General features: G+C 43.1%; 3 protein-coding genes across 13 annotated transcripts in view; 1 reads left to right on the top strand and 2 right to left on the bottom strand.

Moving 5' to 3' along the window:
* SENP7 (SUMO specific peptidase 7) overlaps nt 1–8,228 on the bottom strand; it is a 43,068-nt gene extending 34,840 nt beyond the window's left edge. For 4 of the 10 annotated variants that reach the window (XM_059493837.1, XM_059493834.1, XM_059493832.1 and 1 more), the window contains exons 1-4: nt 8,030–8,228; nt 6,721–6,767; nt 4,127–4,234; nt 1,906–2,000 (exon numbers count right to left, since the gene is read on the bottom strand). In XM_059493837.1, coding sequence (XP_059349820.1) covers nt 1,906–2,000; nt 4,127–4,234; nt 6,721–6,756 — 239 coding nt within the window. In that variant the 5' untranslated portion in view covers nt 6,757–6,767; nt 8,030–8,228. Of the gene's footprint in view, nt 1–1,905; nt 2,001–4,126; nt 4,235–6,377; nt 6,385–6,720; nt 6,768–8,029 lie in introns of those variants that run through there. The other 6 variants (XM_059493841.1, XM_059493836.1, XM_059493833.1 and 3 more) reach the window with 4 other exon arrangements.
* A 241-nt stretch (nt 8,229–8,469) lies between these two features.
* LOC132069999 (putative protein FAM172B) lies at nt 8,470–12,563 on the top strand. The gene is made up of 3 exons (XM_059466547.1): nt 8,470–8,517; nt 8,822–8,894; nt 11,532–12,563. Exons 2-3 carry the CDS (start codon nt 8,865–8,867, stop codon nt 12,561–12,563), a joined length of 1,062 nt encoding a protein of 353 aa, XP_059322530.1. The 5' UTR covers nt 8,470–8,517; nt 8,822–8,864.
* A 299-nt stretch (nt 12,564–12,862) lies between these two features.
* On the bottom strand, nt 12,863–21,492 carry LOC132069998 (uncharacterized). Of its 2 annotated transcripts, none has more exons than XM_059466545.1 (2): nt 20,095–21,492; nt 12,863–14,661 (listed from the first exon to the last, which is right to left on the bottom strand). In XM_059466545.1, the coding sequence occupies exon 2, from the start codon at nt 14,469–14,471 to the stop codon at nt 13,275–13,277; it is 1,197 nt and encodes a 398-aa protein (XP_059322528.1). In that variant the 5' UTR covers nt 14,472–14,661; nt 20,095–21,492; the 3' UTR covers nt 12,863–13,274. The 2 variants fall into 2 exon arrangements, with proteins under 2 accessions (XP_059322528.1, XP_059322529.1); XM_059466546.1 differs by lacking the exon at nt 20,095–21,492 and adding an exon at nt 15,680–15,979.
* Nucleotides 21,493–21,884: the final 392 nt, after the last annotated feature.

Genomic DNA, 21,884 nt, shown 5'->3' on the forward strand with positions numbered 1-21,884 from the left:
CCCTAAACACCTGATATTAGATCCTATCAATAAAGTAGACTGCTTTTAAAATACCAGGAGCTAATAGGAGTTTGTAATAAAGATTTATTTTCTACTTTGTAATGCAAATGAAAAGTTCCTCACCGGGAATAAAAACTATTGCATCAGAAAGACTTGCAGCACACTAGTTCACTCCTTCCCCTTTACAGTTTTGTCAGTTCTCAGACTCTTGCTCAACAAACACCACCTCTTTAGAACCTGAGTGGTCTTTCCAATTATTACACAATGAAGTTCCCACGTTGATTCTGACTTACTGAGAAACACTGAGCACCTAAGTGGAACACTTAATACAAGCTTCATTGCAGACAGGAGAGTAAATTTACTTTACAGAGAGGCTCCAGCTAGTCTCTAGAAACACATCTTTTTTCAAAGAACTGAAAAATGTACAAGTTTAATATCAAAATACTTGCTGTCTCTTTGTAGTCTAAATAATTTCTGAATACTGTGCTGCTAACTATTTGTGTAAAAATTATGGAACGCCTATAAATGCTATTTGAAAGTCTCTTGCATATTGAAATAAACAGAAAATTAATACACAACAGATCTAAAGATAGCTTTAAAGAAAACAAACTTTTCAATGTTTAAAGATCAGTTCAAAGTTTACTGAGAGACTTTCAGAGATTGATATCTTGATATCACAAATCAACCATGTCAAAACATAAATAAAATTCAGGAAACTGCAATTAAATTCTGTTAGGTTGACCCTGTGAGCTGCTCCCTCAGTTAAAAGTTACTGACAGAAGCTTTTTGAGGTAAGTGCATGTAAACTGACAGCTATGCCTCTGAGGAGGTATGAAAAATAAACTCAGCGTCTTTTACAATTTCAGCTCTTCCCTGCAACACTTTGAAGCATTCTGAATATACAGACCAGGCTAAAAAATTATCATTCATAAACCACAAACCTACAGAACTCAGCAGTGCCAAAATCACCTGCATTTTCATTACCTGTGCACTTTGTTTTTAACAGCCTCTCCTGATAAGAAACCACTTATGGGCAAGTTTAGTTGCAGTCAGAAAACAAAGCAGAGAATGCTTATTCATTTATTTAGAATTAAGTGATTTGGGGAATAACAACTGTTTCATTAGGACAAACATATTCATTTTGCCACAAAGTCATTATGTTTCCCAGCTCCTGCTAATAAATCTAGTTCTACATTTTTATTTCTATTTGTCAGTTGTAGAAATTACAGCTTCAAAATTTTCTTGGATAAAACAATTACCTAGCTGATAACTCTGAAGATGATGATTTTATCTTATAATAGCATATCAATAATTTGCCATAATTGCAAAGAAACCAAGACATTTGCTCTTGGCAACAGAGAAAGAAGTGGCACATCAGCAGTCTTAATAATTTAAGTGCCTTGACAGTAACACAGAGGTGGAAAAGCTCCCATTTTTTTACTTCCCTCCACTGCTAATCACCATATTGTTTAAGGGATATTTTAATTGTTTTAAAGAGTTGATAAAGCTTAGGCTAATAAGCGTGGGCTACAGAACAAAAAAGGATGAGAAAAAGAATTCTGGGAAGCTTCTTACAGATCTAAAGATATCCAGGGCTGGAATGACAGTTTACACTTAGAGAGTAATGAACATCTTTCAGGACCCCAGGCAGGTTGACAAGTAGTAATTCCTCTAGTAAGCACTCTCACTCTAATGCCACAGATCTTGTGCTGATATTACACAAAGGCTACAGCTGCCATTAGACCACTGAAGCATGATTCTCTGAAGGTGAGCCACCCAACAGCTTGAAAACCATCTCTGCATGACACAAATAATTAGCCAGAGACCAGAGACACTCATCTTCAAAAAAGATGTGAAATTCTGAATATGCAAACAGAGATAAACTAATTTGAGATGACTTCTTACCCAATTGATTCTTCATCATTAGAGCTATGTCTGTTGCATTCCCTTTGCCTTTTTCCTTTCGTGGAAGGCTTTCTGTTGTTGGCACTTAATCTCCACTGAAACAAAACAAATAAAATTGGCAGATTTCAAAAAAACCTGATTATGTCATCATGGATAATGCACCAGAAAAATGGGACACTGCAACAATGCAACTGACCAAATATATCAAAGTTATAAATAGCATACACAACAATTTTGCAAATAATTAATTTGCTTGATTTAAAGAATCCACATACCCCCTGATCTTGAACAGAACTTTTTTCTCCTGAAGAAATATACAGGACAATTCCATTGTTTCCCAATTTCAAGAGGGACTATACCAAACACAGACTTAAATATTAGGCCTGTTCCACATAATCACAAATATACAAGATGCAGAAAGTAGAGGGTAATGCTGTGCATTTAGGCAAATTTTCCAGGCTACAATATGGATATAAAAGATATAAAATTCTGAGAGGGAAAAGCAATTTGAAGGTTTGGGACTTAGGTGGCAAACCCCAGAAAAGCAAGACAATTTTTTCCACGTTCCCTTACCTTACCAGAAAGTACTCATATTTTCAAATTCAACAAAAGAAGCCCTACCACAAAACAGTTATTGCTGCAATTCCAGAAACCTCCAACCCTCCTTCTAATCTTCCTCATTTCTTAAAATTTAAAATATAATAAACCCAAGAGATGCTTGAAAATTATGGCACTCGGGCTGAAAGCAGACAAACTTATCTTCATTTTTGACTGTCGTTTGAAAGACCATCTGAAAAGTTCATGCCCATGCACATTCTACAAACTTTAATGAAGTCTGAAAGGCACATCCCAAATCAAACTGTTCACTACCATAGGGATTAACTCTAATGCAAAATAACCCATTATTAAAGCTGGCAGCAAGAAATTGACTTGACTGGGCTCTCCCCTCTTCTTGCCTTCCAACACCATCTGCTTCATCTTTTACTACTGGTGTTCAAGCACAGGAGAGACCTGAACATCCAAATCACTAAAAACCACACAAAGTTTCTCAAACTTGGTGCAAACTCTGACAACTCACAACCAAGTCTTTTAAAGTAGAACGTAAAAACTAGGCAGTGTTTAAAGCATTTGAAATCCCCTGATACATGGGAAAGTTTGAAATATGTATAGACATAGGCAGGAAAAATAAGAAACAGAAAATTAGACAACATCCAGGAAATAACTAGGAAATAAAGAATTTTCCAATTCACCATTCAAATCATAATTTTTATAGAGGCAGACAGGTTGCTGCTTGTAGCCACAGGAGACACCAGCTCCCATTTCAAAACCTGACTGCAACTGGAGGGTCTGCTCACTGAAAGCATCACCAGTACAGAACACAAGCCCACAGCAATTCTCTACTGCAGCATTCTCAAATGACCTGGCCTACCAAGAGACCTGGGTCACATTACCACTACTCTAAGTCAGGAGAAATTCCTACCTTCCTTCACTACACCTTTCAGCCTCCTCTGAGAGGGAGGAGCTCTGTTTGCCCATGATTCTGAAAGCACTAAAGCCAGCAACAAACTCTGGCTGCTGAGCTGAAGGAAACAAGAGTAGCAAAGTATGTTTCCAACATTTGATATTTGAAATGCTTACGAAATTTGGAAAATATTTATAGAGGCAAATATTTGCTTCTATATGTGACTGAGATGATCCAGACAATCAGTTATGATAAATGTCATAAGACTCTTACAGTCTTTATATAGTTATTTCTGTATTAGCACCTAAAATTCTGTCAAGAGGCATAGAGTGCTTTATATATTCTCTTAAAAGCTTAAGCTCCTGGATAACTGAAAACTCAATGTAAAGGTTATTTCTATATAACAGAAAGTTTGATAAGTGATCTGAATATAACCTAAAAGTTCAGCAGCCAGAAGACAATCAACTAAAAAAAAATATTAAGTATCATATTTACCTTTATATTAATGATTTTCAAGATAGTTTCAAACTACACCCAAAGACAAACTGCTTTTCAATTATTTAGACTAAGACTCCCATGTCTGTAAATGTATGCTTGTAAACAGATTTCAGACTTTCACACTTGCTTCTCCCAAGACAGTCTGGATTAGTTATTGGTCACAAGGCAACACTTGGTGTTGAAAAAAACCAGCCAAAACTAAACCAAATCCTCATGTAACATTCTCCTACACACTGTACACTCTGAAGAACTTCTCTTTACCTCTTTTAAAGGGTAGTCACAATGGTGGGAGCCTGGGAGCCTTGCCAAAGGGGACTGAACTTGGACATCCTCTGACTTGGTGTTTGTTTTCTTCTTTGGTATACGAAACTGAAAATAGATGATGTTACACATGGTAAAACTAAATTATCCACTGGTGCTATGAGCTGACATACCTCCATGTACAATGCTGTATTTACTGGGCAATATAAAGTTGTAAGGGAAGCCCTGACTTGTGACTTTACTTGAAATGCATTCCTCATTAATGCCTGATCCCAAATCATGTGTCATACCACATGATGAGCTAGTTTTAACACGTGAAACCATCTGAAAAAGTTCTATTTCATTAACTTTACATCTTCCAAGGCAACTAAAAGGTGACAACCAATCCACTGGCACTGTCTTCTTGGTTCCTTCTCATTTGTTTACACTCCAGTTTAACTGTCTCAGCTTAGAGAATGATAAAGAGAAAACTAAATAGCTGAACGTCATGACCAGGTTTGCTTTCTCAAAAGAAAAAATTCAGAATTTAGAACAATTTTGGTATGATAATTTAGCATCAGACTTTAATGTTCTCAAAATGGTATCAGCTATTGTCATTGCCAACTCCCACAGAAATGGAGACAGCATTTTGAAAGTAATTATTGAAAGAGAAAGCAGTTAATAATTCACATGAATTCACCAGTTCAGAAAAAAAAAATATGTGTAGGAAAGAAGGTTTGTTCATTGAAAATCAAAAAAATAACCAAACTAAATTTGTACTAGTTCATAAGACAAGGAAACAGGATGATATTTTCTATCAGTTAATTAAACCAGTTAAAGTATCAACTGAAAGAATAAAAGTGCAAACATTGCTATTTCTCCAGGCATTCTGAGGAGCAAAACCTTACGTTACAAATACAACCAGATGAGAATGTATCAGAGAGGGAATGCAACATTTACACGTCTCTGAATCTAGCTCAGGCAGGAAAAAGCTGAAGCTACTCCATATGATGGACACTGTAAAGAATCCTATGAACTTGATTTGCAAGCCACCAGATGCCTTGCATGAAATTATAACATGAAATTAAAAGCAGGGATTCCAGAACAGTGACTCCAACAACCTAATTATTAGCATCTTAACTGCATTCATTAGCTCAGCAGGTAGTCCTTCAGACAGAACATAAGGAAGTATGCTGCACCATAATGAGATAATATTTCAGTCCTTCAGTCTAAATCCTGAGTGCTCTTACTCCTTCTCTACACTTCTTTGGAACCAAGATTAATGTTTTTTGTAATTAGACCCAAATGTGTATACAGTATCTCAGGCTGCCTTTGATGGTCAAACACTGTAACAAACACTCCTTTAATAACAGTTTCTTCAAACTCTAAAGGATACTCATGTCACACACAGGTAACAACCTCTCAGACAAGTACCTCCCTTGTCAATCAACATGGAAGGATTGAAACAAGACATTTTCTTATTCAGCAGCTCCTACAAGTAGACTGTTCAAATTTGTTTGGTTGGTTTTGTTTTAGAAGGGGCCTATAAACACATTTATCAGTCAGAATGCATATTTCTGATCTGCACTGTAACAGCTAGGAACAGATTTCTTACTTCAGACCTCCACCTGCTGCCTGGCTAGCAGCTTCTGTTATGAGATTCCAAAGAACACACAGTTATCTAGAATTTTAACATACATTTAAAATTAAAGAGGTTCTGATAACTTCTGTAATGACATAATAGACAACATTAAGTACAGATAAAGTCAGACTCAGTAAAAAGAAGAGACAACTGACAGAAAGGGATAAAAAGCACAAGATACATTAACCAGCAACATTTTCAGCTCACCACACAGAACCTTCCCAATGCTTGCACTCATTAAGAAGATGTTGGTTTACAGCACCCACAATTAACTTACAGAGCAAGCACAAAGTGAACAGACAAAGAGAGGTCTGAATCTATGCTAAACACAAGGTATGCAGTTGCCTCAGCTTTTCCCAAAGAAAAGGTGACTAACTCTACACATCCATGTGCATACACACACGGCAGCCTCATCTAAATCAGCAATACTTTCCTGAAGGCTCCCACCTGTAAAAGCAAGGGCCAGAGAAAGTGCATAAACACAGTGCTGCAAACAGCTCATTTCTAAACCACTAGATCCCCCAGATCTCACCCAATCATACCTGTTCCTGTGCCTACCATTTGTTCTCTCCAGTACTCCCACTGTCAGAAACTGCTTCTAACAGGGATATTTCAGGAAAAAATACATACCAGCATAAGAAGCCTCTGCGTGGATCTCTGCAGATAACCAACTTTTACACAGTTTTGCAGCTGTTCTCCTTACTTCAGATTACTCTAAAATTTTAGGTGGTAGCATAGGTCTTAAAATAACTTGGAAAACATCCTGTTTATGTGTAATGAAATGCTAAGCCTATCATGTATTAATAAATGTACAACAGCAGACATTAGTATTGACTGCTACCACAATAAACAGTTTCCCAAGAAAGCATGTTCCAACAAAATGAAGAATCAATTTGGTTGTACAAACACATCAGAACACCCTAGGATATCCATAGCCTCAAAATAAAATGCTGAAAAATTCAGGAACACTTACATTGACATGACTTGAAGATGATGTTCTTCCTGACATGGTTTTCTCTACTGGAAAAAAATACAAAGAAAAAAAAAGAAACTTAACAATTTCTGGTTTATTGATTAAGAGGCAAGTAGAACCACAGTAGTAGGCACTAAGAAAGAGCAAGAAAATAATTTTTCAGCAATCTAGAACAAAAAAACCCACATTCATAACATGGATCAAGTCGCTCAAAGCCTATTCAACCTGACCTTGAAGACTCCCAGGGATGGGGCATCCACTGCTTCTCTGGGCAACCTGTTCCAGTCTCACCATTTGCATTGTAAAAAATATTTCTTCCTTGTGTCCAATCTACACCTACCCTCTTTCAATTTATGACCGCTCCGTCTTGCCCTGTCACTACAGGCCTTAGTAAAAGGTAATTGCCAGCCACACACCTGGGCAAGGCTCTGGATTATCAGTGTAGACTAAATTTTTAATGAAATTGTCCTAGAATCTATCCTTAGTTATGACATTGACTGATTAACTCCTTGCTGCAGGCACACAACTAATAAGAAGTTCACACTTAGACTACAGAGTGAAAAGGAGTAAAAGAGGACACCTGTACCACTGCAAGGGTCCCCAGAATAAGTAATAGACAAGAACTCCTGTTAAACCTACAAACTTCATCACTAGAGGAACACAGCCTCAGAGATTCCAGCATTTATAGGTATTCTCTTGATACATATTCTATATGACACTGGCATAAGACCTTGAAAGATTACAGCTAGTTTACAGTCTCTCGAGAAGCCAAGTTCGGGGACTTTTACTTATCTCGGAGGTTTTTTTCAGTTAGAGCCATAGTCCCCCAGGGTGGGGAAGGGACCGATAAAGAAAAGCCAAAGTAGTGCCTGTTCCGACGCCTGCGAGGAGGAACCGCGAAAGAACAGGGGCCGCCCGACAGCTCGGGGGGAGCGGCAGCGACCGAGCCCAGCCCGGCACCGACCGAGCCCGGCCCGGCAGCGAGCCCCGAGCTCCGCGCCCCGGCTCCCCGCGCTGGGAAGGAAACAGCTTCCTTCTGACAAACCCGCAAATCCCGACGGCCTGAGCCAGCAATTCCACCTTTTCACAATCTCTCCTCAGCCCTCTCCCAGAGGCGCAGCAACGCCGCCACCAGCCCTCCCTCCCTCCCTCCCTCCCTCCGCTCAACCGCGCTGCCGGCTCCGCTCGTTCGCGGCAGACACCGCGGCCCCCCCAGAACGCTGCCGGCCGGCTGCAGCCCTGCCCTCCTCCGCCGAAGGGCCGGCAGCGAGCAGGACCGAACGGCCCCGGTGTCAGCACCGGCACTCACCGCCACCGCCGGAGCTGTTTGCCGGAGCTGTTTACCCGGGCCGGGCCGGCCCCGCCACCGCCGCCTGCGCAGCTTCCCCGGCTACTTCCGGGCCGGGCACCGCCCCGCTGGGCCGTGCCGGAGCCGCCGCCCGGCCGTGGCCCCTCAGGCCCTCCGAGCTTTAACCTGCTCAGGATGAGCTCGGTACTGACCCGCTGAGAGCCACTAAAGAGCCGATAAACAGCGTTACTTGTAAAGGAGCAATAATGAACCCGGGCCGGCCCAGGTTTAAGTAGTACCGTGCTAATGACATTTCCCTCAGCTGACACCAGACCCCGCCAAATTAATCAAATTAACGCCCTGCCCGGGGGGGATGCACAGCCGGGGAGAGCCCTTATAACCTCGGCTGGCCGCAATTTGCAGCTGCCGTCCTTAGAAATCCTCCTGCAGCCAAGGGGAGAGGAAGATTTGTTGGCTGGGGTTTTTTTTTGCTGTGTTTTTTTTTCAGGGTAGCTTCAGAATTATAAGTTTTCTGTAGCGCTTTCTGCTTTGTTTTCTTCTTGGTGGTGGGAATTAAAGCTAGTATGGACGAATATTTCGTTTCATACTCGAGGTTTAGCTGTAGCTAACTCTCAGGTGTGAATTACAAACATGAGAGGCTAGTTTGGACTAGCCGAGTTTGGAACTTGGAGCTACTGGAGCGCTTTAGGTCGCCCCAAACCATCAGCTAGTGACAGATCTTGTAGATATACACCCCAGTACTTGAAGTAATGAAAACTGAAACCATGACTGGGTTTATTTTTTTTCATGCAGAGGACTTGTCCACACCCCAGAGTGAAAAAGATTTCCATCTCTGATGATGACAGATTTTACAGAAGAGCCTACGGTAATATTGGGCTTAACTAGAATGAAATAGAGTTTTAAATGGAAAACAAAGTCATCTTTATGGATCTTATGTAGTACTTATACTGCACTGGTGTTTACAATATGCCAAATACTGCAACAAGCACCAGCTGAATTTACATCTGAAGCACATTAGAATCTGAATAGAAAAGTGGGAGGAAGGGAAAGAGGGATTATTTTTCCCCAAAAGCAAATTTTTAAAACTAAAGTAGCAATTGTAAAGGCTGCCAGCATTTACAACCTTGAATATTGCATTTATATACAGACAATGAAGTACAAACAGCTATCAATGCTGATTTAGAATGCAGACTTACAACAAAGAAGTGCATGCGTTATGCAGCTGTATCTTTAACGTTTAATTGCTACTTTTTAATTCTATAATTAATTGTGTTCCTACAATAAAATCAGTTCTCTGGACTAATAAGTATATAATTCTAAGCTACTGTTTAAGTAAACTCCAAAATTATAACCTATCATTAATTGCCTCCAAACTTTTCATTTCCCATCCTGAAGGCAATTTTAGGAAGGAAAGTCATATGTGCACTTTATGTAAAACTGTGTTTGTTTCTGCCTCCTGAAATCTTCAGCAACCCTTCACAATGCTTTGTAAAGTATGTGTTCAGGGTTTAATTTGGAATCACACATCCTTGTTTTGGAACTGAAAAAACAATGTTGCTGTTAGTAGCTGCAGTAAAAGAATAGTAACCTCCTGTTCAGAGTATGCTGGGAAATTAGTCTCTCCCATCTTTTAGGGGTGAGGAGGGAAAGGGACTGAGAGGTGGTCCCCAGCATGCCACTCCAAGGAAGCTGCACCTACCTATTCCTAATTCTTACAGAAAGCTTTCTGCCTTTCTTCAAATGCATTTTTCCTTAAAATATGCCCATTTGTCTCCCACTTTGTCTCATGGGAACAGCAACTGGAATATGAGTAGCTTCTTTCCTACTAAGTATTATCTCTTTTGCATTAACTGCCCATATTTCAGTAGTATAGCAAACAGACTGTTTTCCCATCTCCTTTGTGTCTTTTGTGCCTTCCTGCAGAATGAAAAAATCATAGATGAATGGGTGCCCTTGAATTTTCTTTGCACTCTTTCCATTTCAAGAAACTGGCAAGACAGTAATAAATGGATTATATAGCATATGACTTTTTCCCCCTTTTTCTATGTGTACTGATTATATGAGATAAAAAAGGAGAAGGCATAATTTTCTAGCCTGCTCTCTATTATTTAGAAGACAGGAATGACCATGCAGAGAGGACTTAATAACACTGGCCCAGTGGAGATTACTCAAAAAGAAAATACATATGGTATTTTATGTGTTGAAAAGCAAAAATGTTTTTGTTTAGTTTTGTTTGAGTTTTTTTTAGTTTGTTTTTTTTTCATTTAGGAGTGTAAGAAATAATTTTGCTAAGCACCTTACCTCAAGGAAACTTGCATCCCTTGAAAGAGTTGGGGTCCAAATCAAGTCGCTTACATGAAAATATTCAGATCACTTTTTGTCCTAGTAATTGGCTTTATCAAATGGTACAGTGACTTTTAACATAGAATGTAATTTACTGTGTTCTATAAAACTTCTTTTAGTTCAGCAAGAAAAAGGTATACAGTCTAACTTGCCAAATGTAACTTGATTCAGACCATTTACAGGAAAAAAAAAATTACTGTATTAGGACTAAACTCCTGTAAAGGTGGGATTCTGACCACACCAAAGGTTATACCCTGTTTGCTGTTCTACAGCCAGTGACAGTCAGTAGTAGATTGAAGAATTACTAGGAGAATAGAAGGTTATGCTAAACTTAATTTTTCAGCTGCTCAAAAATCGCTTTCTGGTATAATTCATTTCAGTCATTAGAGATAATCTGTATTTGGAGATCTCAATCCAACCTCATAATAGTTTGCTGCTTGGACTTTCTTTTCTCCTGCTCCTGGATCACAGTGGCTATTTTATTCTGTCATCCATTCCTCTACTTCCATATGGCAAGTTCTTGCAAGGATGAATGACTAATTAGAGTGATTAGCAGAAAGTAAACACATCATTATTATCTGTTCTAGTGCAGCTGAAGGTAGAAGAACATGGAATGTATGCTGGTACACTAGCAACAGGAAGGTTTAAGTCCTTAGTAAGCACAGCTTATTTTCTTTAAAAGCTCAGGATGCAGTTATGACACTTGGACTATGTCCAGCTGCCTAGGCCTGTATTTCAAAGGTGGCCTTGAAACTCAGTGGAGTTCCAAGATAATGGCTAGGAGACAGCACAATAAAAGTTGTTCAAGTGAACAATGAACCATGTACATGTGCCTCCTTCTTAAAGCCCTTTATTCAAACTACCTTAAACAGATCTTTAAATAAACATACTACTTACAAATTTTGAACTACCAAACTGAAATAAGGTGTAATAAAGGCAGAGGAGTTACTGCTGTTGGAACTTTGCAACTGACATCTCTAAGAGGTTTTAGAAGCAGCTGGATTGCTATACATCACCATGAAATACTCTGGTTCAACAAGTATTTAATTTGTAACCGCTTTTAAATCTAAATTCTAATGCAGGGAGGGGTGGGTAGACAGGTGTTGTGTGGAGGTCTATCACTACTTAAGAAGATAATAATAGTCTTCTTAATTTGTAGTGGTTACAAATACAGCGTGAACTCAGTTTGAGGAAACTAACAGAGGGTTCCAAGTATCAAGAGGAACTAAAATATGACTTCAATATAAAAGGGGAACTGAGGCACCTGGATACAAATGAGTCCTTTGTTTTCAATTACTACAAGAATGGACATGAGCAGAATCATGAACGCTACGAAGTTCTGGGACATTCTATTACCCAGTATGTTTATGAGCTCCTGGGAAGAGTCTGCATGCTGCAGAAGGTTTATATTCCTACTGATGCTACAGAGGATGAACCAAGAAGCTTCTTTTTCATGAGCAAGGATGCATTAACAAGTTCCTCTAGTCTAATTATCTTTCTTCAAGACCATGGAGCTTTTTGTGCTGGACAGTGGGGGCGAAGGGCAATTGTCAGTGAGGGCTTGAAACATGGAACACAAATACCATTCATCAAAATGGCCCTGAAGAGCCACTGGGAAGTGATTGTACTGAACCCCAATGACAATTTCACTGATATGAAAACTGAAAAGGAGAGATTTTCTGTCAGACAGTCTGCCTGTTCGATCCCCAAAAGGGGCAGCAGCAGCCCCGAAGAGCACACCACGTATGTATGGGATCATTTCATTGCAAAGAGTGCAGCCAGAAATGTGGCCTTCATTGCCCATGGCTATGGTGGGTTGGTGTTTGTTGATCTGCTAGTGCAGAGGAAACGTGAGGTGATGAATAAAGTGTACTCTGTGGCATTCATTGACTCCACACACAACATACAGCAGCAGAGCAGACACAATCCAGAAATACAGGAATGGATACACAAAAACTGCCGAGAATGGGTGTCGAACAGCAAACCCCTAAACAAAACTGTGCACTGTCTCATGAGAGTAAATTGTCCTACTTTCTCTGCTGGAACAGAAAAGTATGGTTTAGCACCCTCCTGCTGCTTACAACCCATCTTTAAGTACTTGAAGAGCATGCTGAAAGCCAAGATCACAACAGCCTTGAGGAATTCGCCTGTTGTAACCAGAAGCAGCACAAGGAAGAAGACAGGCAATTAATAAAGGTACACTGGTTTGTTCTTGATAGCGATCTCTTCCTTTCATAAGAGCCTCTGCACATTTCAGTCACTTAAGCACTTTCATCTCACTGTGGAGAAAATCACAGTTCTAAGTTTGAAACTATGTTTGGTTTTGAGAAGTCTCCCCCTTCTGTTTGCACCAAAAGCACCTCTTTGGCTGTTGCATGTCCTGGCTAGATGGTGACAGTGGGGGGTGATGGTCCCCCTTTCGGGGCTCCGCAGAATCCCAGCTACCAGAGGAGGTGCACACAGAACAAAGAGGCCACAGCAGCAAGGGCCTGGGGTGGCACTGGATTACTTTATTGGATGTTACACTCCCCCAGTCTCGGGGTCCCAGGCAATAAGCTGGGGGCAAGCAACAGCTGATACAGGGGGGCAGGTCTCAAGGGAGGATACAATGTTCAGCTAATCAGGAGAACTGGGGATGGAACACAAGGGCAAAGGATACAAGAGAGGAAAACTGCTTGGGACTGGAGGGGTTAACAACTGGATGTGGGAGGAAAGGGTTTGAAACTTGGCAGAAAAGTAGCTAAGTAGCAAAGAGATAAAGGGACACCTGGCTCAATTGAATAATAAAGACAAGTCTGTGTCACTCCAAAAGCAAGGGGGGAAAAGCCCAACAAACTACCAAACAACAAATCAAACAATTACCTGCAAAATAAAACCACACTGTAACATTTGGCGACTCAATTCATAACCCGCTGCACACACAAAAGATGCATGGCACAATGAGCATTAGAACCAAAAGTCCTACTAAAATATAAAACCCTATTTTTAGAAGCTCTTTCCACAATGGAGAAAGATCAAAAAACCCAACCACATCCTCGATCCAAGATCCAGTGATCTCCCCAAGCTTATTTATACTTTCCTCTATCTTTTTGATGTTCTCATGAATTGACTCTGAGTGATTTGTCAGGTTCATGCAGCACATTCCCTCAAATTCCTCACATCCATGTCCATGTGCCAGCAGCAGATAATTGATTGCTGCTCTATTTTGAAGAGTTGACCATCTCACACTGTCAATGTCTTTTAACGTATCACTCAGTGCAAGAGGGACGGATTGAGCATGTTTGCTCAACCAACAACCCATGTGGTCCAGTTGGGTCAAGGCCACCCCCAACGTTGTCTGAGGTGAGAAAATCGCAACGGCAATTCTCCGAGCCTTGTCCCAAGTGTTTACCTCATCATCACAATTTGGACTATACTGTTCCAATGATCTTTTCCCTTTACATTTTTGCTCTTTCAATGATTTCAAATCAGTTGACAACAATGAAATTCTTCCAATGCTGCATGGACCGCCTTTGACATTTGCAGGGATGCCATGCCAAATTCTGTCCCCACAAATGAAAAAGATCCCCTGTGGCAATTGTGCTGGAACTTGGAGCGATGCTTTGGTTGTCGTCTTGGCGTATTTGCACCAAGCCAATGCATTTTTGTGAAAGGCATGATTCGGAATGACATCAATGGTCTTATTTTTTGCTTTTGTCACATCCGAAATTTCAAATCTCATGCAAAGTTCCATTGTCGTGGACCCAAAAATTTCCAATTCCTGAGGTTCAGAGGAAGCCACAGGAAGGAGTTTTGTCCAAGAACACCACTCACTCACAGGATCCATAATGACCTGTGAGACTTTTACAGGAGTGTGTTTTGGAACCAGCCATTTGTCCACTGGTAATCCAACCATGCATGTTGAAAATGGTCTCCCTGGCCTTGAGTGTATCAAGTAAATGCTGTCTAGATTTGCTGCCTGAGCCAAAGCTTTCCAAACATTCTGTTTTGGTTGGACAATGGGCAAATCCACCCCATTGCTAAAAGCAATAGGTGGAAGAATGAGGCACACAAGCATTACCAAGCTCATGGCTTCACCCTTGGTGAGAAGCTTTGCCATGTTTTTGACACCCAAACCCCAAAAGAAACCCCCAAGTCCTTGTTCTTTTATGTCTTTTCTGAGTCAATATCTAGAGTCTGGTTCTCTTCTGTCTGCGTGCTCACTTCTCTGTTTCCAGGATCAGTGTCTTCTTGCTCTCGAGTCCAAAATGGCTTCACGTGTCGCGTTGACACCCACTTCAGACCTCGCCCTGTGGAAACACAAGCGAAACCCTTGCCCAATGTAATTAATTTGAAGGGACCTTCTATTTGTCCTGTCTCTGGATTTCTGATCAAAACTAAAGGATTCTCCTTTAGTTTTGCCTGAGAGCTGTTCGAAAAGTGTCTTAAAATCGGTGGATTGGGCTCTGGAAGACAAACTGTTGAGAAAATTCAACACATACAATGCCTTGTTCAACCTCATGGCTCCCCCCCTTTTTGTCTATCCAAAAGGGATTCCAGGGTATGATGTGTTTTTTCAATGATTGCTTGACCTGTGGAGGAATATGGAATACCAAATGTGTGTCTGATACCCCACTTTTTCAGAAATTTGTCAAGCACCGTCCCTGTGTATGTTGGGCCATTGTCTGTTTTTATCTCTTGAGGTACACCTAATGATGCAAATGCTTGCAAGAAATGTCAACAGGCATGTTCTGCTGTTTGTTTCTCCTGTATGTGCTGATGCAAAGACTGCTCCTGAAAATGTGTCCACTGAAACATGAACATTTTTCAGCTTTCTAAATGATGGATATTTTGTGACGTCAGTTTGCCACAGTTGAAGACTTTGCAGTCCCGGTGGATTGACTGCTCCTGTGGAAGCAGGTGGCTGCACAAGCTGACAGTCTGGACAAGCACTAATGATTTCCCTCACCTGGCTCTTTGAAAGATGAAAGGATTCCATCAGTGCCTGTGCATTCTGATGACAAAATGCGTGGCTTAATCTTGCCTGCTCAAAAATGTCCAGTAGGGTTTGTGAAATGGGCATTGTCAACCTGTCTGCTCAAGCATTCCCTTCCGCTAGAAATCCTAGAAGCAGTGTGTGTGCTCTGATGTGAGTGATGAAGTATTTATGTTCTCTGTTTTCTAGCAATATTTTCATGCCTGACAAGTATGAATATAAAACTTGTCTCTTTCAAAAGTGAACCTTCCAATCATCTGACCACACCCGCAACACATCTGTGATCAGATTGAGAAGTTGTTTGAACAAAAACAAGGACCACCCAATAGTACCGCTGCAGAGGCGTGTCCTTGTTGATACTTGGAACTGAGAAGGCAAATCTTGGAGCATCATCTGGATGAAGCAGAATGCTGAAGAAACAGTCCTTGGGGTCAATGACAACAAGCGGCCAATCTCTGGGAATCATCGAGACTGAGGGAAGTCCCAGTTGAAGTGGTCCCATGTCTTTGAGGACTTCGTTGATCTTCCTGAGGTTGTGCAACAGTCTCCATGTGCCTGATGCTTTCTTTTGGATGATGAACACTGGAGAGTTCCATGGACTATCTGTTGGCTTGATGTGTCCCATTTGCAGTTGTTCTTGGACCAGGTTTTTCAATGCACTCGACTTTTTTTGCTCAAGCGGCCACTGATCCACCCAAACTGGATCATCTGTTTTCCAGGTCAACTTCAGTGTGGCAAGTGCCACAGCGACCCCACTAAAAATCCACCTCCAGCTTCATGCCCCATTGTGCTAAAAGGTCTTTTCCCCATACTATGATGGGCTTCTGCACAACAAAAGGACGAATGATCGCCATCTGGTTTCCTGATCCTGTGACAACGATAGAATTCTCACTCTGCAGACACAGAGAACTTCCCCCTATGCCTGTGAGGGAACCCAAGGGCGCAATCAAACTCCATTCTTGAGCCAAAAGACGTAGGATATAACTGTGACATCTGCCCCTGTGTCAAGCATTCCTCTGACAATGATTGTTCTTTATCCACAGGTCAACTGACAAGTGAGAGTGGGTCGATCTCGGCCTATATGTTTCACCCATGTGGTATGTACTTCCACCTGTTCCTTTGAAGGAGACTCTTCTTAGTCAAACACCGGCATGACCTGTTCCATGGTGTGTGGTGGCAAATAGCTTTTGCTGCTGGGGTGTTTTCTGCCACAATCAATGGTGGTTGAAGAGCCTTGGCTAAAACCGTCAACTCTTCGTGTTGATTTGCTGATATGATTGAAGGATAAATGACAAGTCCAAGGGTACTACTTCTGTCTTGACCTATTATCAAGAAATCTTGTCTCTTGGGTGAAGCCCTGTTGACACCTGTTGGTATCACTGCGTGACTTCCATCCAAGAAGCACGTTAACTTGGAAGCTGCCAATGTGCACTGTGCTCCTGGTGGGAAAAGTTCTGGGTCACTGTGGATTCTGCTGATGACTTTGCTGAGGGAATCTGTCCGACATTCTTCGATGATTGTCCTGTCTGCTCTTGTGTCATCGCCATCACTTGTGTCGACATGTGCTGATGATGTTGCGCGCTCTTTTTGGTGTTTCCTGGACACGGTAGAGGTTTTCCATCCACATCCGTTTGAGAATAACATTCCTTCGCAAATTGTCTTCCTCTTCTGCATCTTGGACAGAAGTGGCCTTTCTGTCTTTGGCACTTGCATTTGTGCTTGTGGGCAGTTCTTCTTCATGTGTCCAAACGCTCCTCACCTGTAGCATTGTCCTCCAGATGAGTTGCTCTTCTTTTCAATGCTTGCTAGAACTCTGTCCATCTTGTCAATCTTCTCATTCTTTCCATTCCAAAAATTCTTTCCATTTTTTCTCCCAACCATCCTCCCAGTTGTTCTTCCAATTCTCCTCACAATTCCTGCTTCACGATGGATGCAACGTGCTGAGGTGTTCCCACTTTGCTGCATGCCTCTACCATTTCTGCCAAAGAAGGTCGACTGGGCATTGCACTGATGACCCATTGGCAATCCGGATTGGCATTGGCATAGGCAAGACTTTCGATGAGATGTGGTTTCACCGCGTCATCTGTCACTTGTTGATCCACAGCTTGTGTGAGTTGATCTGTGAATGAGGAAAAAGGTTCAATGGGACCTTGTCTGACATTTGTGAATGGGATATCTTGTGTCCTGCTGGAGCAATCTGCAGGATTGCTCTTCGGGCTGCTTCCTTGATGTCATTCAGCACTTGTTTTGGAAGCCTCGCTGCTTGTTGTGTTGGATTGTCATCTGGAGGATCACCTGCTAACTGTGCCACTGTGAGTTTTGTGCTTGGTCCACCTTGGTATCTGAGCCTCAGCTCTGTGAGAGATCTTCTCCATCTTGTGTTCCACACAAGATTCTGCATGTCAGTGAGAATCATTGGCACAAGGCAACTGATGTTATAATGTGTAAAGTCATACATGTTGAAAGTTCCCTTCAGAAGCTGCTTAAAATATTGTGAATTCAGTCCATTGTCTCTGATGACTTCAGCTAATTCTTTAACCACCTCATGATCCAGTCTATCCCACCTTGGATTCTCACCCTGTGCATCATATGTCACTGGCATTGTGATGTCCCCTGAACCTTGCAATAAGTCTTTTTCTTTCCCTAATTCTTTTTTAATATCTGTCCAATCCATTGTTTCAACTTCCACTTCTTCTGGAACCTCAGCTCCATGGGTATCTGCAGGTACAGTGCAGTTGTAGAAGTCATTGGTGTCTCTGAAATCCTCGATTTGATGAAGTCTTCGGCCTTGTTCCTAAATCCGGAACAGGAATCTGAAATTCTCGTGCTTGCGTTCCCGTGGCCATGCTTAAATATCATAGAAGGTATTTGGCTGCACTCCTCAGTACAGTGATTGTTGGCTTCCTGCCTGAAGAACTGGCTGCTGTTGCTGCTGAAAACATCCCTGCTGGAACACCCTCTGAGGCAGCAATGCCTATTGTATCATCCTGTTGTTGTGCCTCATCAAAGTGTCTTGAGCTTCGTGAGATTCAGAAGCTGATGAAAACTCCATTTGTTGTGTTGTACTTGTCTTTGATTTAGATTTCCTTTTCCACGTAGTTGGAAATAAGTGTTGCAATGTTGCAGTCCCGCCACCAGACGGCGCTGTGGCTTGGTCGGGCAGGCCTGGCATGTCCTGCAATGTGGTGACGCCACCACAAGGTGGCGCTGTCGCCCGCCTGGCTGACCGTGATGGCGGCGCGACCGCGATCGGCTCCTGTTCGGCTGACTGCAGCGTTCGCGATTTTGAGTGAGACCGAGACTGTGATTTTTGACTGAGCCAGCAGTTGAGATTGGATACGTGTGTGTCTCCCCGGGACTGGAGAGGTCGGGATCGAAGGGACTGGGACTGGAGGGACGGGAACCGGAGAGGGGGCGGAGCCCCGGGATGTGACCGAGCCCCGAGCACGCCCCTTCCCTGCCCGTGCCGTCACAGGGGAGCGGACCCGCCTCCGACCGCGCTCAGCCGCTCGGGAACGCCTCCTGCCTCCCCTAGACTGACGTCACTGTCTCCTTCCCGTTCCGCCTCCGATGTTTCCCCCCCCGGTTTGATCCGTTCCTGAATCCCCTCCTCTTCCCCCGGCACTGTATCCGCATCCCCACCGGCGCGCGCAATTCCCGCTGGGCTTCTGCCCGCGCTGCGATTCGGGCAGATCTCCGCGTCCCGAATCCGGGTACGGCGTCATCACCGCGCGCCTGCCTACGGGTGCCGGCTGGGACTGTGCAGCTGTCCCGCCGGGCTCGTCCCCGGACGCTGTCGCCGCGGTCTGAGAGCTGTCCCCGGGTGGCTGCGCCACATTTGCCTCGCGATTTCTGCCCCTCGCTCGCGTTTTTTGCACCGCGCCCGTCGAAGCTGCCGCCGGCACCGCGCAAACCGCGTCAGCTCCCGAGTCTCCCACCGGGTCCTTCCCCCCCCCCCCTCGCCGCTGCCCCGCCGCCGCCTGAGGCCGCCGCCCGCGGGACCGCGCCCGCCGCCAGAGAGCTTTGCCCCCTCTGGTCCCACTTCGGCCCCCCGGCCCGACTCTGCTGTTTTCCCTCTCCTGTGTCCCTTTGGCTCCTGCGAATCGGGAGGACACGCCTCTAAAATGGCACAGTCCGATTCCTCGAATTCGCTTGGGGAAATTTCAGCCCTGAGCTCCCCCGGGAGTGAGAGGGTGTCTGAGTCGGAGCCCGAAAACCCTGAAGTATCTGGGGATTCTGGGCGTTTTGGAGGTCCTGTGGGCTTCCGGGGTGATGAGGGAATCGGAGGTGATGAAGTTCCCTCCTGTTCCCCTTTTATGGGAGCTGTTTCTGTTTCCCCTGGGACAATTGGAACAAGAGCCGCCCTCCGCTTCTGCCTCTGCTCCCCTCCCTCTGCCCCTGTGGGAGTTTCAGCAACCTGCTGTTTGGCAACCTGCCCACATCTTGCTGAGGTTGCTTCCAGCATCACCTGTGCAGGTGGTAAAAGTTTCAGTGCCGTTTCATCTGTTCTTGTGGCCGAATGATAAAGATGTCTGTTGATTTCTTGCCAGAATCCCACTTCAAACAATAGACGTGTCTCTGAGTATGGATAATTAGAGTGTACCCATAGCAAAAGATCTCTGAGGTCTTTCTTTGAAATTTCCATCGGGAAATTTCAAGCCTCTGCCACGCCTTGTAAGGCTGACAAAATCCCTAACTGTTCCTGGGAGCATATCCCCCCCCATGTTCTTAATTTTGACCTTCTTACCAAATCCGAGTTGTCGGGGCAGTCTGAAGGTCCAGCTGGAAATGCCAGCAGTTCACAGGAGAGAGGATCCAGGGCACCTTCTGGCTCCCTCCGGACTGTTCTGCTACGAGTCCCTTCGGCAGCAGCTCTCTGGATGGCCTTGAGAGTGGCTGCTGCTTCCCAGGCTGTTCTGGCTGCTTCCCAAGAGGTTTATCAGTGCCCCCTTGGAACGTGCCCAGCCAGGGATGCCAAATCTTGGGTTGCTGTTGGTAATTGCTGCCCCGAGATGCGTAGGATGTCTCTGCACAAATGAAGAACGAGTCTGGACTCTTCACTTTTTGGTCTTGAGGATGTTTATTAATTCTTATCTATAAAATTTTCTTTCTGCCTGGCAGAGATCCGCTCTGCAGGGCAGCCACGAGCGCTCTGACCGCCCCCGAGGCGGTGCTGTCCTTTTATACTACAAACTACGTATATCCTATTTACACTTAATTCCCAATACCTATCACCTATGTTGGACAGTGCACTTCTACTCTAGACCAATCCCAAAGTGCCAACATCCCAGCAGAAAATGGAGAACAAGAAGAAAAAGGAGGAAGGTCAGACATGCCCAGATTCCTCCATCTTGTCCCCATAACCCCTGTACCAAAAATCCTAAAATCTACATTTTCACCCTGCGATCATTTTGTTATTACACTATTCAAACCTGTGTGACCTTCACGTCCTCATACAAAGTTGGCAACTTGCTCCAAGGGTCAAAATCAAATCCCCAGGTGTTCTGGGCAGCATGCCAGGGTCTCCAAGCCCCCCAGTGGGGTCCTCGGCAACTCTGGACACCCAGAGGGATCTACTGAGTTCTGTCAGAGAAGAAAAACACAAAAGTTAACTATTAGGAAAGATATCCATTGGTGAAAGCCTTAAGCCACAACCCTCTGACTAGCTGTGAAATTTAAAATTGAATTAAAGATGTTAAGGTATACCAACTCTCATCTATAATTTTCCATAATAAACATTCCATAGTTTTGGCTCTATAATCAGACTAAACTATCAGGAAAACATTTGCTTAAGTGCTTAGCTTCATTAGAAGGCCAAATCTGGAATAGCAAAAGCATCTATAAAGAATCTGTTTCCTCCTATGCACCATGTAGTGTTTAAAATCTTTCAAGAGCTGGAACATCCACCTTCCTCCTTGAAACATTTACTGTTAAGCTGAACAATGCTTCAGGGAAGCACACACTACTGCTTCCCTCCAGTTGGAGCTGGTGTGCCCCAAACATGACACATGGAGGTAAAATCATTTCCATTTTAAAGCCAACTCAGCCAGTGAGAATTATTTCCATTTTAAAGCCAACTCTGGCCATGAGCTGCTATAGAGATACTCTAATCAGGCAGCCTGCAGTGACCAAACTGATGCAAAGGAATGACACTGCTGCTTCCTCTCAGCTGTTTTAGTTCAGACAGAGGTGGGAAATACAGTTTTTAAATTTACATACTCGAGGCTCGCAATGTGTACAAGCAGAAGTTCAAATAATCTTTAAAGTGAATATAAACAAAAGAATTATTCTTAATTTCCAGTTCAAACCCATGGGAATCAAAAGTGTTCAATGGCCACAAAAAAGGATCCTTTGAAAGATGACAAAACCTTCTACAAGTGTAGAACATTTCAATCTCAGTCAAAAAAACTGCTGAACAGTAATAATGGGTATCAGAGAGAAGAGAGCATCAACTTGCCTTTGTGTTTATATCCATTTCAGATTTCAGTCATCATCTCTCAGAAGAAACTTCTGTCCTGTTATGCAGCAATGGGTAAA

This window comes from Ammospiza nelsoni, chromosome 2 (assembly GCF_027579445.1).
Source record: "Ammospiza nelsoni isolate bAmmNel1 chromosome 2, bAmmNel1.pri, whole genome shotgun sequence".
Lineage (NCBI taxonomy): Eukaryota > Metazoa > Chordata > Aves > Passeriformes > Passerellidae > Ammospiza > Ammospiza nelsoni.

Coding starts and splice junctions, on each gene's coding strand:
- LOC132069998 (XM_059466545.1), bottom strand. CDS start 14,471: ATGGCAAAGCTTCTCACCAAGGGTGAAGCCATGAGCTTGGTAATGCTT.
- LOC132069999 (XM_059466547.1), top strand. CDS start 8,865: ATGATGACAGATTTTACAGAAGAGCCTACG. Junction 8,895..11,531: donor ATTTTACAGAAGAGCCTACG/GTAATATTGGGC, acceptor CTTAATTTGTAG/TGGTTACAAATACAGCGTGA.